At 52.9% G+C, this 15,135-nt stretch overlaps 2 protein-coding genes across 4 annotated transcripts in view; one reads left to right on the forward strand and one right to left on the reverse strand.

The window, feature by feature from the left end:
- Positions 1-2,065, forward strand: part of Uvssa (UV stimulated scaffold protein A) — a 44,505-nt gene extending 42,440 nt beyond the window's left edge. For all 3 annotated transcript variants that reach the window (XM_045161650.1, XM_045161648.1, XM_045161649.1), the window contains one exon: positions 1,010-2,065. In XM_045161650.1, coding sequence (XP_045017585.1) covers positions 1,010-1,103 — 94 coding nt within the window. In that variant the 3' untranslated portion in view covers positions 1,104-2,065. The remainder of the gene's footprint in view (positions 1-1,009) is intronic.
- A 9,259-nt stretch (positions 2,066-11,324) lies between these two features.
- On the reverse strand, positions 11,325-14,650 carry Nkx1-1 (NK1 homeobox 1). The gene is made up of 2 exons (XM_004656040.3): positions 14,191-14,650; positions 11,325-12,181 (listed from the first exon to the last, which is right to left on the reverse strand). The coding sequence occupies exons 1-2, from the start codon at positions 14,648-14,650 to the stop codon at positions 11,325-11,327; spliced, it is 1,317 nt and encodes a 438-aa protein (XP_004656097.3).
- Positions 14,651-15,135: the final 485 nt, after the last annotated feature.

A 15,135-nucleotide genomic window follows, 5' to 3' on the forward strand; every position in this document is an offset into this window, starting at 1 on the left:
GGAAAGCCCCCTGAAGCCACAAGCTCCTCCTAAAGCTGTCTTCAGGGTCACCTTGTGCACCCAGCCAGAGTGGGATAAGCAGGAGATGGCTCCCAGGATGATTTATTTACACAGCCTGCTTGGTGGAACACAGGTACCTGTGGTAGCACCTTGTTTCAGGCCAGGGCTAGAGACAGGCACAGCCTCACAAGCTCAGGTGTAAGTCTGGTCTCCCATGGCCAGGGGCCACAAACGTACTGGGAACCTTCATTCATGGACATTGATGGTCAAGGTGGTGTCTATGTGGCATGCTCCTTGTCTAGGGACAGTGAAGACTGTCAGGAGCAGTACCCGAGGTACTGTCTCTTCATACCAATGGTATAGCATGGAATCCTCCACAGAAAAAAACCTTGATAGACTACAGGCAAGCTCCTACTCCCCCTATCCGCCTCCGTAGCAGTGACAGTCCCACAGGGGTCAGTGGCCAGGAGGCATCACCACCTCAGGTACTTCTGGGTCCAGATGTTTGTCCATTGCTGTGCTGGAGTCAGTTAAGAGGCTTCTAGGTCTACCTTGAATGGAATAGGAAGCCTTGGTTACATAAGCCTCATACCTCCTCTTCAGTTGCTCCTGAATATTTTCCACAGCTCTGGATGTACAGTCCATGTGTGCCAGTGGGAGCCATGCCTTCTACCTGCACGGGCCCCAGGGCTGCTCCCTAGGAAGTGAATGGCCAGTCTAGGCTCTTGCTCTGCAGTGTAGCCCAGGCCTGACAAGATGGACTTCTATAGATTCAGGACTAGGAGACACAGCCAAGGACAAGATGGGATCCAGTGTGGACTGGTGAGCTCTGCTGTGTCTGAGCTATACCTTGCAGAAGTCCAGTACCCATGGGAAGTTTATACTTGGCCCAAGGCTAGCAGCTATCCTAAGACCAGTGTCTAACCACAGTGTAGTGAGGTTGTAATCAGGAGCCTAGCGCCCTGGCTGGAGCTTCCCTTACTCACACCTTGCTTTACTCTCTCCACAGGGCAGCAGTGCAGAGGGTGGTGGCTGCCATGAACCAGATGGATAGGAAGAGACATGAGAAGTTTGCAAACCAGTTCAACTATGCACTGAATTGAAGGCTTGTGCCAGCTGTGCTGTGCTCCCCTAGGTCGTCAGTTCTTGGCCCTCTGCCAACATCCTAAGATGAAATAGTGGCATGGGTCTGAGCAGAATCAAATAGGAAATGATGCACCAAAGTGCCCTTCACTTTTGTATTACTCAGTGGTAAGGCCCTGAGTTTGAGTCCCATCACCAATGGTACAAATTCTTAGCACTTGGGAGACAGAAGCAGGAGGACTGTGAGTTCTAGGTCACTATGGACTACTTAGTGAGACTGTCTCAAAACAAACAAACAAACAAATGGGTGAAGTGATACACATCTGTAATCCCAGCATTTAGGAGACAGAAAACAAGATGATCACCACAACATCAGTGTTAGCTAAGTCTACATAGTAAGTTCTAGTTCAGTCAGAAATATATCCATAACAAGACCCTGTCTCAAAAGAATAGCCTCTTTACAGAAATGGGGGGTGAGGTTGGGGGTGAAGCACTTCATTCAGTTGCAGGTCTGATTTTGGAGCCCAGGGCTGCAGACAAGGGCAGTTTGTCCCCAGTGGGGCATCTTCCAATTCAGACCTGTGCACTTGGTGCTGCCTTTAGAACCAAGGGATGCACATGGTTCAGTGTCCAGAGCTTTGTGGATGTGCTATGTTTAATATAGCACAGTGCCTGGTGGTGGTTCTAGGTCAGAACATAGCGGGCTCTATCTGGAAAGGTTCTGATGAGATCTAACCCACATATGCATATAGTGTAGCCCACCCCTTCATCCCAGAATGGCAGTAAGTACATGCACAGGTATGTAGCCAACAGCACTATCTGTTTCCAGAAATTTTATCACTCTAAAAGGAATCCCCTGCTCATTCCCCACCCCAACTCTGGCTTCTTTTCCTTAGCATTTTGTTTTCAAAGTTCTGTGTTACAACACATACCATACTGTATTCTTTTTTATTGCCTAATAAAATTATGGTGGGTAGATGCACCTATTTTGTCTGTCTACTCATCATTGACCTTTGGCTGTTTCTACCTGAGGATCTTTATAACAATGCTTTCATGAATATACATGAGTTTTATGTAGATAACTGTTTGTATTTGTTTGAGGCATATACCTAGGAATAGAATCCCTGAATCATGTAGTAACTTTTTGATGAATTGTCAAGCTATTTTCCATGGTAGCTGAAGTTTTCAGCATTCCCACCAGTAACTTAGGAGGGTCCAAGTTTCTCCACACTACTACCAGCACTGGTTGTCATCTTACATTTTTTTTTTTTTTTTTTTTTTTTTAGTTTTTAGTTTTTTCAAGGTAGAGTCTCATTCTAGCCCAAGCTGACCTGGAATTGTAGTCTCAGGTGGCCTCGCCAAGTGCTGGGATTAAAGGCCTGCACCACCATGCCTGGCCATTTTGCCTTTTGATTTCAGAAGCCCTTGTGGGTAGAAAATGTCATCTCATAGTTTGGGTGTGCTAGAGAGTGAATATGGGCACATCTGGGCCGCTTGCCATTGCAGCTGAACTTCAGACACATATGCCACTTTATGCATCAGGCTTTACATGGGCACTGGGTCATTGAGCCAGGGCCATCAGTCTTTGTAAGCAAGTGCCTTTAACCACTAGCCATCTCTCCAGCTAAATGTCACATACAAATATATATATATTTGTTTGTTTGTTTGTTTGTTTTTTTGAGTTAGGGTCTCACTCTAGCCCAGGCTGACCTGGAATTCACTATGTAATCTTAGGTGGCCTTGAACTCATGGCGATCCTTCTACTTCTGCCTCCTGAGTGCTGGCATTAAAGGTGTGCACCACTATGCCCCGGCTTCTAAATGTGAATTTTAATAAAACCCATTTTATTTTTTTCTTTTGTTGCATGTTAAGCCTAAGAAACCATTGCCTAACTTCAAGTCACAAAGGTTTGATTTACTCCTGGATTTTCTTTTGAGACTTTTGTAGTTTCAGGTCTTATGTGTGGCACATTGATGCATTTGAGTCACATTTTGTGTGTGGTGTGAGGTAGGGTTAGCTTTATTCTTCATGCAGAATATAACCATCCCAGCACCATTTGTTGAAAACAGGATCTTTCCCCACTGAATCATCTTGGCATGTTGTTAACCATTGATAATCACTGGCCATGCCTCTGGACTTAGGGACTTGTGATTTGTTTCTGGGTTTCCATCTCTCCTGTTGACCTGCACGTTCCTAATGTCAGTTATTTGACACTTGATGACTATAGCCGCATGACAAGTGAGTATTCCAGCATTGTTCTGATTCAGTATTTGGCTATTCTGGGTCCCTTGAATTTCCAAATGAATTTTAGGAGTAACACCCTCCTCATAGTGTCTTCTGATATCATGCTATTTAATTGAGTCATCTTATATTTATTTTGTTTCATGGTGCCGTTAAAAAATTCTTATTGAGCCGGGTGTGGTGGCGTACGCCTTTAATCCCAGCCATTCGGGAGGCAGAGGTAGGAGGATTGCTGTGATTTTGAGGCCACCCTGAGACTCTATAGTGAATTCCAGGTCAGCCTGGGCTGGGGTGAGACCCTACCTCGAAAAACCAAAAAAGTAAAAAATAAATAAAAAATTTAAAAATCTTATTTATTTATTTATTTTAGAGAGACAGAGAAAGAGGCCAATAGAGAGAGAATTGGTGCACCAGCGCCTTTAACCACTGCAAACGAATTCCAGATGCACGAGCCACCTTGTGCATCTGGCTTATGTGGGTGCTGGAGAATTGAACCTGGATCCTTAGGCTTTGCAGACAAGCATCTTAACTGCTAAGGCATCTGTCCACCCTCCCCTCTTTTTTGTTTCTTTTGAGGCAGAGTCTTAGTCTAGCCCAGACTGATCTGGAATTCACTCTATAGCCCAGGTTGGACTTGAACTTTAAGTGCTCCTCCTATATCAGCTTCTTGAGTGCTGGGGTTAAAAGTGTGAGCCACCATATCCAGCTATTTAATAGCTTTTTTTTAATAAGCCAGTTATTTTATTTTTATGAGAGAGAAAGAATTGGCATGCCAGGACCTCCAGCCACTGCAGTCGAATTCTAGATGTGTGTGCCTTCTTATGCACATGTGTGACCTTGTGTGCTTGTTTCACTTTGTGTGTCTGGCTTACGTGGGACCTGGAGACTCGAACATGAGTCCTTAGGCTTTTCAGGCAAGTGCCTTAACCACTAAGCCATCTCCCCAGCCTTATTTATTATTTTCTTTAAAAAATATTTGCAAGCAGAGGGGGGAGGGGCTGGAGAGAAAATGGGTGCACTAGGGCCTTTTGTCACTGTAAATGAACTCCAGATGCCATTTTGTGCATCTGCCTTTATGTGGGTACTGGGGAATTGAACCGAGACCCTCAGGCTTTGCAAGCAAATGCCTCTAATTGATCTCTTCAGCCCTATTTTATTTTATTTTTCAAGTCAGGGTCTCATGCTGGCTCAGGCTGACCTGGAACTCACTTTGAAGTCCCTGGCTGGCCTCAAACTCTCAGTGATCCTTCTATCTCCACCTCCCAAGTGCTGGAATTAAAGGTGTGTGCCACCACACCTGGTTAAGCTAATTATTTTGAAAAAATCCCTAAGCATTTTTTGTTTGTTTGTTTTGTTTTGTTTTTCAAGGTAGTGTCTTTGTTCTAGCCCAGATTAACCTGGAATTCACTATGTAGTTTCAGGGTGGCCTTGAACTCTTGACAATCCTCCTACCTCTGCCTCCTAAGTGCTGGGACTAAAGGCATGCACCACCATGCCCAGCCATTTTATTCTTTTTGATGTATTTGTAAATGTAATTATTCTGAGTTCTCTTTTGTTATTTGTTGCTAATGAATAGAAATACCACTGACATTTTTTACTGTTGATTGTGTATCCTGCCACCTTGTGGAGCTGGTCTGTTAGTTCCTGTTAGTTGTGTGTTTTGGGGTGTTCCATAGAATTTTCAGTTATGACATCTTTTTCCTTTCCAGATAGGATTCCTTTTATTTTTCTTACTTAATTGCTCTGGTTAGTACCTTCAGCCCAGTGTTGAATAGAAACAACATCTTGTTCCTGATCTTGGCAAAAAAAGCATTAACCAGAGTACAATACTAGCTATGGGGTTTTATAATGCTCTTTATCAAGGATGAGGAAGAGCCTTTCTTTGTTAATTTATTGAATTCATTTTGTGTTTTTCTTTTGCTGCTTGTGCTTTAGTGTCATTTCTAAGAAACCACTGCCTAGTTTTGTCACAAAGATTTACTCTTAGATTTTATTATGGGTATTCTATAGCTTCAACTCTTACATATAGACCTTTGATCCAGTTTGTTTCCAGTTTTGTATGTGTTGTGTTTGTCCCGAAAGGCTGCATTTTGTCAATTGCTTGTTTCTCCTTATGGCTTTTTTTCAATATCATCTCTTTGCTTGTGTGATTCTTGTCCTTTATTCTAGTGATACAGTATATCATAATGTGTTGTTTATCTATTGAACTAACCTTGAATTTGTGGGATAAATTCCACTTACTTATGGTATCTAATCCTTTGCATAGGCTGCTAGTTCTGGACCCTGGACTGTCTGCCTGGTCAGTCACAAGGCCTTTTAATTACAGCAGCTTTGGGATGCAGTTTTAGGTCAAAGAGCTTTTGAGTATTTATTTCTGTCTTATGGTAAAGTTAGAACATCAGGGATGAGATAGACAAGAGGGTGTTTGGTAAACAGGATGGTTTAGCCAGGTGCTTTTGAATCCAATCTTTCAGTGGATATCCCTACTCTGTTCAAAGACAGACCTGCAGAGTTGTGTAGCACTGGCGTGGGAGAGGGGACCAAGTCAGCCCAGGCCTTGTCCATGGTGAACACTCAATACCCAGCACTGTGCTTATGTCTCCTCAGCCCTTTAGTTCGGTGGAGAGCAGAAGCACCTGGAGCCAAGGAGGGCTGAGGTCCAGGGCTAGAAGGGTGGTAGCTCCTGGATCTTGGGTACCAGTGGCTCCTCCACTTGCCCAAGCTGCAGATCCTGGGGGGCAGATTAGACAGCAGAGAGAGAAAGCTGGGAGGGGGGGCAGGAGCAGCAGGCTTTAGGGAAGGGCAGAGGGGGACAGCTGCAAGCTCTGTGGACAGTATGCATCAGGGCTGAGGGTAGGACTAATGGGAGCCCTCTTTAGGGCCACACTGAGCTCTGGGTCCTATCCTGAGAGTGGCCATAGGGTTGCCTGGGGATCACAGGACTGGAGGCACTGAAGCTGATCCAGGGAGATAACAGAGTGGATGTGAGGTATGGCAGAAGAGATATCAGGCACAGCTTCAGCTAAGATGGATGTTATTAAGGAAATGGATGTCAGAATTAGGGTTGGCTGCATATAGTTGAAAACTAAATAGTAGTAGGTCATGAACATAAGGGTTTGGTTAAGTTTCTGTCAGAGGTAGATGCTGGACCTTGAGAAGGAAGCCACATGGTGCCATCAGAACCTTGTCTCTTTTCAGTTTGTGGAACAGCGGGCAAACATGCAGACTTTCTCATCAGGGGATACCCCACAGCCCGAGGGAGCTGTGGGAGCTTCAGGTATTACAAAAGGAAATATATGCCTGTCCACTGAGACTTCCCTGTGCAGCTCAAACTGCTCGTGTCAGATTGGCCAGAACCTTGTCAGCTGTCCCTTGTTCAAGAAACAGAGATTGGTCTTTATCCCAGAAGATGGGTGTCAAGCTGTGATGAGCCTCAGTTTTCCAGAAGAGGGAGAACAGGTTGGCACAGTACAGAGCTGCCACCAAAAGTGGCCACCATACCAGGCTGTGTGGGAGGTGAGAGGAAAACCTCCCATACTTGTACTTGTGGACGTGATGGGGCTGTGCAGCAGAGGGGACCCCATGGACCCATGTGAGGTGAGGGGCCATCCTGTGGGGTGGTGAACAACAATACAGAAGGACCCTGAAGCAGCAAAAGAGGTCTCAGCCTGCATTCTTCCCCCTCACTGCTCATCCTTTGTCCAGAGAATGGCCTGTCCACCGTCCTGGGCCTTCCCCCTGCTTCCCTTCCTCTGCCCCATATAGTATGCTATGTCCCCAAATGCTATCCTTGTTCCTATGGCTGGGGAGTGCCCTTCTGTGCCATCTTACCTGGGGTGATCCAGAGTGGAGACCTGGGGAACTTGCCATGACCCCTCAGCGCTACCAGCTGAAAGAGATCCACCTGAGGCAAGTGGGCAGTCACATATCAAGAAAAACATGAAGGGTACCACCAGGCTACTGGGGACACAGTCTGTGTCAGAGACAGGTGGGAGTTAGGTAGGGCTTGGAATCAGGTGGCCTTGCTGGAGGAGTTGCTGAATCCTAGTCATTTCTGGGGCTGAAAATGTGGTGGGAAGTGGGCACCAGAGATGGACCATAAGGCAACAAAGGCCAGTGGCCCATGAAGACACTTGAGCAGGAGCTGGATGATGTGTACCCTACCTTAACAGTAGGGCAGGTAGAATGAAGATCCCTGGGGCTGTGGGGTGGAGGAACTACTATGGGGGGTGATGGGGGCCTCATACATAGAAAAGGAGAGAGCCAAAACGCAGATAGCTCATGTAGAGTGAGGGCGCAGTATAGCCAATGAGTGCACAGAGTTAAGATTGTCTTTAGAACAACATTGGAGGGAGGACACAGCCAGGCAAGGGGAAGACAGGGTGGCCATCCTGGTGGCAACTATGAGCTTGGAGTGTGGCACTTTGACCTGGAACCACAGTGAGCAATGGGAGGCCACTCACACACCTGCCTCACTGGGCCTGACCCTGGGGAAAGACCCCATTTCTAGCTTAACTCCAAAGCCACATGGCTAAAGTTCTAATCAATGAGGCACAAGCAGCTATGTTGCTTGGATTTCTGGGAAAGTATCTTAAAAAGGAAGGGCTATCCTCCCTTCCGTTAGCTGCCTGGAATGGGGGTGTAGAGCCTGAAGCCTGTGCTGGGTTTGTGAGGATCAAGGCCCAGCCCAAGTATGGTTTGGGTGGAGAGCTGGGGCTTAAAAGACTGTCGTTGTAGCTGCCTAGGGCTGCCACTGCCAAAATTCCCTTACACATGAGGATATAAGCAATCTTTCCAACTTCTGTTCATTTGAATTTTCTCTTATATGCTGACAAATCTAACTCACACAGCAAGGGACCAGAGAACACAGGGATAAGGGCTGGTCAGAAGTGGGAATGTCCTCATTGTATGGGCTCAGTAGCCCCTGAGTCAGAGACTGGGAGGTAGTAGGGGACTGGGGCCTGACAGTGGGAGCCTGCCCCTTATACCAAGTGCCTGACCTGCTTGGCTCTGACTGCAGGGCTGTGCCTTCCTAGTGATGGGCCTTTGCAATTGGAAATCACAATATGCACAAACCAGGTAGCTGGGAGTGGTATGTGCCTATAATCTCAGCTTTGGGGAATCTGAGACAGGCTTCATAAGGGGGCCTTGTCCAAAACAATAAAGAAGTAAAACCACAGACACACAAAGGGAAAGAAGAAACCACGTGGACACATTCAGTGAGATGAGAGCTCCCAGGGCAGGGCTGGACCCAAGTCCTAGGAAGAAGAAAGCTCCCCCACCCTGACATCAGGATGTCCTCCCAAAGCAAAACCAGAGGGGCAGGTTAGGGGTTTAGCAAGGACACAAGTCAGCTAGCTCAGTCTGAGAACTGGACAAGTGGAATGGGGGTGGGGCTAAACCTGGGAAAAGGAGAATGGTAAGGCTAACTGGAGGGCTTCCCACAAACGGGCAGAGGAACCTGCACCCCAGGACTCCCCAAGTGCACTATGTGTGTCAAGAGAGAAAGCTGAGGGGTTGCAGCCAGACCTCAGCAGGTCAGGCCAGCTGTTCCTAGAAGGAGCCTAGTACTCAGTAGCCCCCCAGCAACCCCCTACTCTCCATGGCTTGTTCCTCATGTGTATCACAGGAAGATAACCACAGCATGGTCACCATAGGGTTTTGAGGGCACTGTGGTGAGTAGACACACAGCTTCATCTCAAAGAGCTCCCATACACAGTAGGAGTCTATCAAGAAAGATGGACCCATCAAGAAAGGGCCTAGAGCCCTGTGTGGTGGTGCACACCTTTAATTCCAGCACTTGGGAGGCAGAGTTAGGAGGATCTCAGTGAGTTTGAGGCCACTCTGTGACTACATAGTGAATTCCAGATTAGCCTGGGCTAGAGTGAGACCCTACCTTGAAAAACAAAGCAAAACAAAAAAAAAAAAAAAAGAGAGAGAGAGAGAAAGGGCCTAGATCACTAGGAGATAGCCCCTACTCCATGATATATAGTGCATAACCTGTTGTGTGGCTGTGGTACCAGGTAGGTGCTGGCAGGGGCCCCTGGAGGGAAGAAGGCCTTGTGCAAGGTGCATCACTGCTTCCCAGGCCTCACAGCCCAGACCTACACACTGCACCCCATCCTAGTGTACCATGTTTGGGACTGAGTCTTGGAAGATGAGTTAACCATTGCCTGAGACTTTTGGTTTCATCTCCACTCACACCACACACAGATATCAAAGGGTCCAGTCCAGTCAAAATCCAGTGTCACACAGCTGAGTACACATGTTCCAGGTGTGCACAACTTCCTGGTCTATATCCAGGGATGACTCAGTAGGTCCCAGCTGAGCTCAGCAAGGTTGGCATAGGGAAGCAGGGGACTGGAAGAAGACAGACCCCTCCTTCCAGCCTTAGAGGTTCTGGTGGGTGGGATGCATAGACACAAGTATGGCCTCCCATAGAAATGGAGGCTGGTGCTTCAGGCTGGACAGCGCCAGCACAGGCCAAGCCTGCAGTATGCTGAGGACTTGATTTGAGGTCAAGAGCCGTCTGGAGCTTTGTAGGGCTCCCTTGTCAGCTACCTATTCCCTGAAGCTCAGGCCACAGCAATGAGGCCAGATATAACTCCAACTCACATAGTTACATTTGGCCCATTGCAGGTGGGACTCTCAGTCCCTTAACTCCAGTGACAGGAGTGCTGTGGCCCAGAAGCCTGGCTCTGCTGCTCACCCCAGGGGCTAGCAAACAAAGATTTCAGGCAGTGCCAGGACTGAGCAGACCTGAAAGCTAGAGGGGTGCCCCAGGTCTCTGTTAGCAAAGTATGCGGGAAGTTAGTGGTCCCAGTCTTGGAGGGGAGGGGTCTGCAAATAGCAAAGTGGCCCCTTCTGCCACTGCCAGGTGCCAGTGGTCAGGGCTTCTCCTGCCTGCCTTTGCCCTTGGGATGGTGAACCCAATGTCATTGACACCTACTCCCAACCAATGGGGATGACCAACTAGCCTAGAAAGAAGGCTCCTATGAGAGTTCACTGTGCTCACAGGAAGAAAACAAAAACATCGCAGGGCGCTTGGCGAGGTATGGCACTTCCCCTCGCCCCCGTAGCAGGCATGGTGCTCAGACCTCTAAGCAGCAACAACTTTCCTAGCTGCGCTGCTCCCATCCCTGTCCCTACCCGGCTCTGGACCCTTTCCGAATCAGGGCAGGCGGTCAGTCTCCCCTGTGCCTGCCAGCGGTACCCTCTCAGACGCGCGCGGGTGCGGCCATAGGAAGGAGAACCCTGCACTCCTGGCGCTCAGTTGTGCTGGGAGAGCCACACTGGGAGGGTTTCCGAGCTCTACCCTCAGATTTTGGATTGCAGGTCAACCAGGCAAGCCCTGGCTTTCTCCTCTGAAAAACCGCCACGATCTCTCTCCTTGTCGTAACTAGACGCGCGCTGGTGAGTGCTCAGGGCTAAGGTCGTGGGGCCGCCCGAGGAGTAGGAGGGACCATGGGTGTGAGACACAGTGGTGACGAGCGACCGGCCAAGCTGCTCCACCCAAGCCAAGAAGCACCAGACTACAGGGCCCTGAGGAGGGGTGGTCGTCATTTTGGGGAAGGGGAAAGAGTCCGCAGATGTGCCGGTGGGTCCCCGGGCAAACCCCAAGCGCGAGAATGCCTGGGCGCAAGGACCCGGAGCAAAGTCTGGCCTCAGAACACCAGGCTGACGGGGAAGTCAGGCTGGGGCGCCCTGAAGTCCCGCTCAAGGAGACACACAAGTGGGCGGGAACCCGAGCGGGCAGGAAGGAGGGCCGGGCGCCTGGGGCGCGGCAGCCTGCGACACGCCAGTCCGGCCTCCTGCGCTTTATTGAGAGAAGTTCGGCCGCTCATCTTGGCCCCAGCGCACACTCATTTATAAATTTAAAACTCTTGTAGGAAGCTGCTATGTACAGGGCCAGTGAAACTTTAGAAAAGTGCGAGTCGCGCTCGCCTCCGGTGCCCCGGCCGCGCGGTGCGGTCTCCGCGAGCCAGGGCGCGGGCAGCGGCTCAGAGGTGGGGCGCGTAGAAGGCGGGCGCGCCGTAGGTCTGCGAGCCCAGCACGAAGGGCGACAGCACTGCGGGACTCGACAGAAAGGGCAGCTGGGCCGCACACACCAGCCCGCCGGGACCGTGAGCGGGGTACCCTGCTGGGCCGTGCATGGCGAGCGGCGCGCCCATGGGCGGGGAGGGGCTGAGCGGACTGAGGCCGCCGGGCAGCCCCGTGCCGGGCCCCGCGCCGGGCCCCGGACCTCCGCCGCCGCCGGTCGGCGCGCTAGTGTCTGCGCCAGGGTTCTGCTTCTTCCACTTGGTTCGGCGGTTCTGGAACCAGACCTTCACCTGCGTCTCGGTTAGACTCAGAGACAACGCCAAGTTGAGGCGCTCGCACACCGACAGGTAGCGTGTCGCCTTGAACTTGTTCTCCAGCGCCACAAGCTGCTCATAGGTAAAGGCGGTGCGCGCGCGCCGAGGCTTCCCAGACTTGGAATCGGAGCCCGTGCGCTTCCGCTTGGGCTTGGTGGCTGCCGCCGCCGCACTCTGGGACGTGGTTCCCGCGCTCCCCGCCCCCGCGGCGGCTCCCGGCGGGCCCAGGACTCCCGGCGAATTCCCGCGGGGTCCGGGGGCTGCGGCCTCGTCGATGGAGGGCGCCTCGGCCTCGACCGCTCCGGGGCAGCCCGACCCGCGGGCCCCGAGGCCGCCGCTACCTCCCCGCGCTTCCTCTGCGCTGCGTGCCGCAGGCGCCTCCGGCGCGTCTTCTTCCTCGTCCTCGGGAGCCTCGTCGTCACTGTCGGCGCTCGGGCTGTGACCGCCGCCGCTGCTGTAACCGTTGGCCTCAGCCTCTTCCGCCTTGTAGGGGTCCCCGGTACCTGCAGGCAGCGGAACGGGAGAGGACACAGGGTCAGGCCCGCGCCCCGCCGCCCAGTCTGCATCCTCCCTGCAAGGATCGCTCTCCCTCGTTTAGGTTTCTCTTCTTTTTGCTTTGCCTCCCTAGTTTGGAAGCTCTTTTCGTTTCCTTTCTCCTTTCCCCCGTTCCTCCTCGCCCGCCTCTGCATTTCCTTTCATCGGAAGGATCCTTTCCGAGAGCGGTGTCTCGCTGCCCCACGCGCACTGCGTGGGTCCGGCCCTGGGCTACACGGAGAGAGCTCCGATCGATTCACGGGGCAGATGCAAACTTAATTAAACTCATTTTGTGTAATGTACAAACTAGTTAAAGGGCATTTAATTTATTTCAGCGTATATTACCCTCCAATTACAGCGGGTGTGGGGCCAGCCAATTACCACACACTTAATAGCCCCCGGGGCCAGAGGCCTAGGGTGGGGTCGGCCCAGGGGATGCAGCCTCTGGGAGGCCAAAATCAGTTGCCCTAGCGCTGCTTCTATTTCAGACCTCAGACTCTATAACTCCTCTGGCAAAGCGTCATGTTGAGCCTGGCTCCGTGACTGCCTCGGGGAGCCCCCTTTCCCTGCTCCCCATCGTCACTGTCATGAGTTTGTCCCTGCTTGGCTTCAGAAAGAGGATGGGTTGGAAGGTCGGGAGTGGGCATCGAGACCTGCGCAGAAGCACCTCCAGCATCAGCCTGTGACAGAAATGTGGACGGAAGCCTCGCTCCTGAGCAGGACTGTGAGGACCCTCTCTCTATGCTCTTCACCTCACAGGTGGTCTTAGAACGCCAGAGCAGCCTTCCGTGGTGCTTACCAGCGCAGTGCCCAGGCTCTGCTCTCTGGCCACGTTCACACCGAGATCCTGAGGCATAAATTTATCCTAAAGGATAAATTCGCTCAAGGCAAAAGGCCTGGGACACATGAAAGCCTGCAGATGTCCTGGTCCTTAACTCGCAGACCTTATCGGGACAGCTGTTCTCTAGGGCAATACTGAACCACCATGACCCCAGCCCTGCCCAGCTGCCTCGGTGCTGTGCCCGCTTCCTCCCTCACAGCACCAGTGGGCAGCCCGCAGGTTCCCGGTAAGGTAAAACAGCTCTTTGGCTCAGAGTCGGTGGGGTTCCCTTGCAGCCAGTGGGACGGGTTCTCTCTCCATTTAGGTGATCACCCGAAGCCGTCGGCTGACCGCTGTCGGAGCCCGCGGCCCCAATCCAGTCTGCCCGGCGCGCGCTCGGGTCCGTGCTAGGCGCAGGGGCCAGGAAGTTAGAGGGAAACGGAGGGGGAGGGGCACAAAAAGCAATCAGGAGCGGGTCGAATGCAATTCGCGATCAATAGCGGCCCCTAATAAGTGTAATAGGTTTTAATCGAGTAATTATCCGAATTTTGACCCTATAATTTAGATGTTCGGGGGGAGTTTGCAAGGTGCTTGAAAGAGATATGCATGCTTCGTAATGGGATATCGACCGCACCGGGGGCGCGGGCCGCCCCATTACCGGCCGCTTTCCGCCGCTAAGCACATTTCCCTTTAACTGTAATCGAAGGGATTTAATTGTTTTTCCAGAGATAACCAGCGTTTTGTCACAATTAGTCTGATTTGTCCAAAAAAAAAAAAAAAAGGAGGGAGGGAGACCGGGCGGCTAGGGTGGGGGTGGGGAGGTCACAAGCCAGTCGCCTCACGCATCCCCTCACCTTTAGCATCAACTACCCTCCAAATCTAGTGACCGCCTAGGCGAACCCTGGTCCATCCTCACAGTCCCAAATCCCTCAGCCTGGCCCAGCAGAGCCTTCCCAGAGGCGCCGGGCGTTGTGGGCCCCAGAGCCCGGGTCGGACGGAGTCGCGGGTGGGCCCGGCGCCGACCCCGCGCTCTGCGAACTTTCCACGGATCCCGGGCTCCAGGCCAAGCCCAGCTCGTCTCGGGGTCCTGGGAGCTTAAAAGCGCAGGACCGGCCAGTTTGACCTCGGAGACCAGGCGGCACCACCCTTTATACTCACTCTGCGGCTCAGCTCCCGCGGCGGCTGCGACTCCCGTGGTGGTGGCGAGGGCTCGACGCTCCAGCTCCTCTGCGCGCGGCGAGCGTCCCGAGGCGGCGGGGGCCGAGACGCACGGGACCGAGGCGCATGGAGCGCACGTAGCGGGCACCACGGGGCCCAGCAGCACGCAGCGGCGTCTCCTGCTGTTGAACTTGTTGGGATCTAGGATGTCCAGCACCGAGAAGGAGGTGGGACGCGGGGGCGCAGCGGGCCGGGCCGCTCCAGCCCCCTCGGGCACTGCGGGCACAGTGTCGCTGGCCGCGAGTGGAGGGGCTCCGGCCCGGGGGAACATGGGCAGCTCAGCGCGCCCGTCCATAGTGTCCCGAGCTGCTGCGGCGGCAGGAGCGGGCGGTGAGGGCCCGGGCGGCGTTGGCGGCAGTGCGGGTTCTTCCCCAGATGCCGCCGGGCCGCTGGCACTCATACCGGCCTCGGGCCGCTCCGGCGGCTCGGGCCCCGCCGCCTACTGAGCTCCCATCCCCGGCCCGCCCGGCACCGGCGGCCGCAGCTCAGCTGCTATTCGCACCGCACCCCGCTCGCTAGGTCAGTGCGGCTTGGCGCTGCCTCCGCCACCGCCTCAGGCGCCCGCTGCGCCCGGCCAGCGCATTTATGGCGGCCCCGCCGGAGGCGCCCACGCGTCCACACGCCGCACACACGTGCGCCCGCAGGCGGCCGCGGGGCTCCGCCGCCCTCGTTAGCGCGCACGCCTAATTGGCTGCGAACGGTCCCGGGCGGAGGAGGCGGGCCCCGCGCGGGACACACGGACTGAGCCTCGTAGCCGGACGGACAGAGGCGCTGCCCAGAGTCAGAGCGCGGTCCGCAGGCGGCAGTCGTGGTCAGCGGCGTGTGGCCGCGCCTCCGCTGGTCTGGAGACAGTGCGGTGCGCCCGCCTCCCGGGCGAAGGGGGAG

Source organism: Jaculus jaculus, chromosome 11, assembly GCF_020740685.1.
Source record: "Jaculus jaculus isolate mJacJac1 chromosome 11, mJacJac1.mat.Y.cur, whole genome shotgun sequence".
Taxonomy (NCBI): domain Eukaryota; kingdom Metazoa; phylum Chordata; class Mammalia; order Rodentia; family Dipodidae; genus Jaculus; species Jaculus jaculus.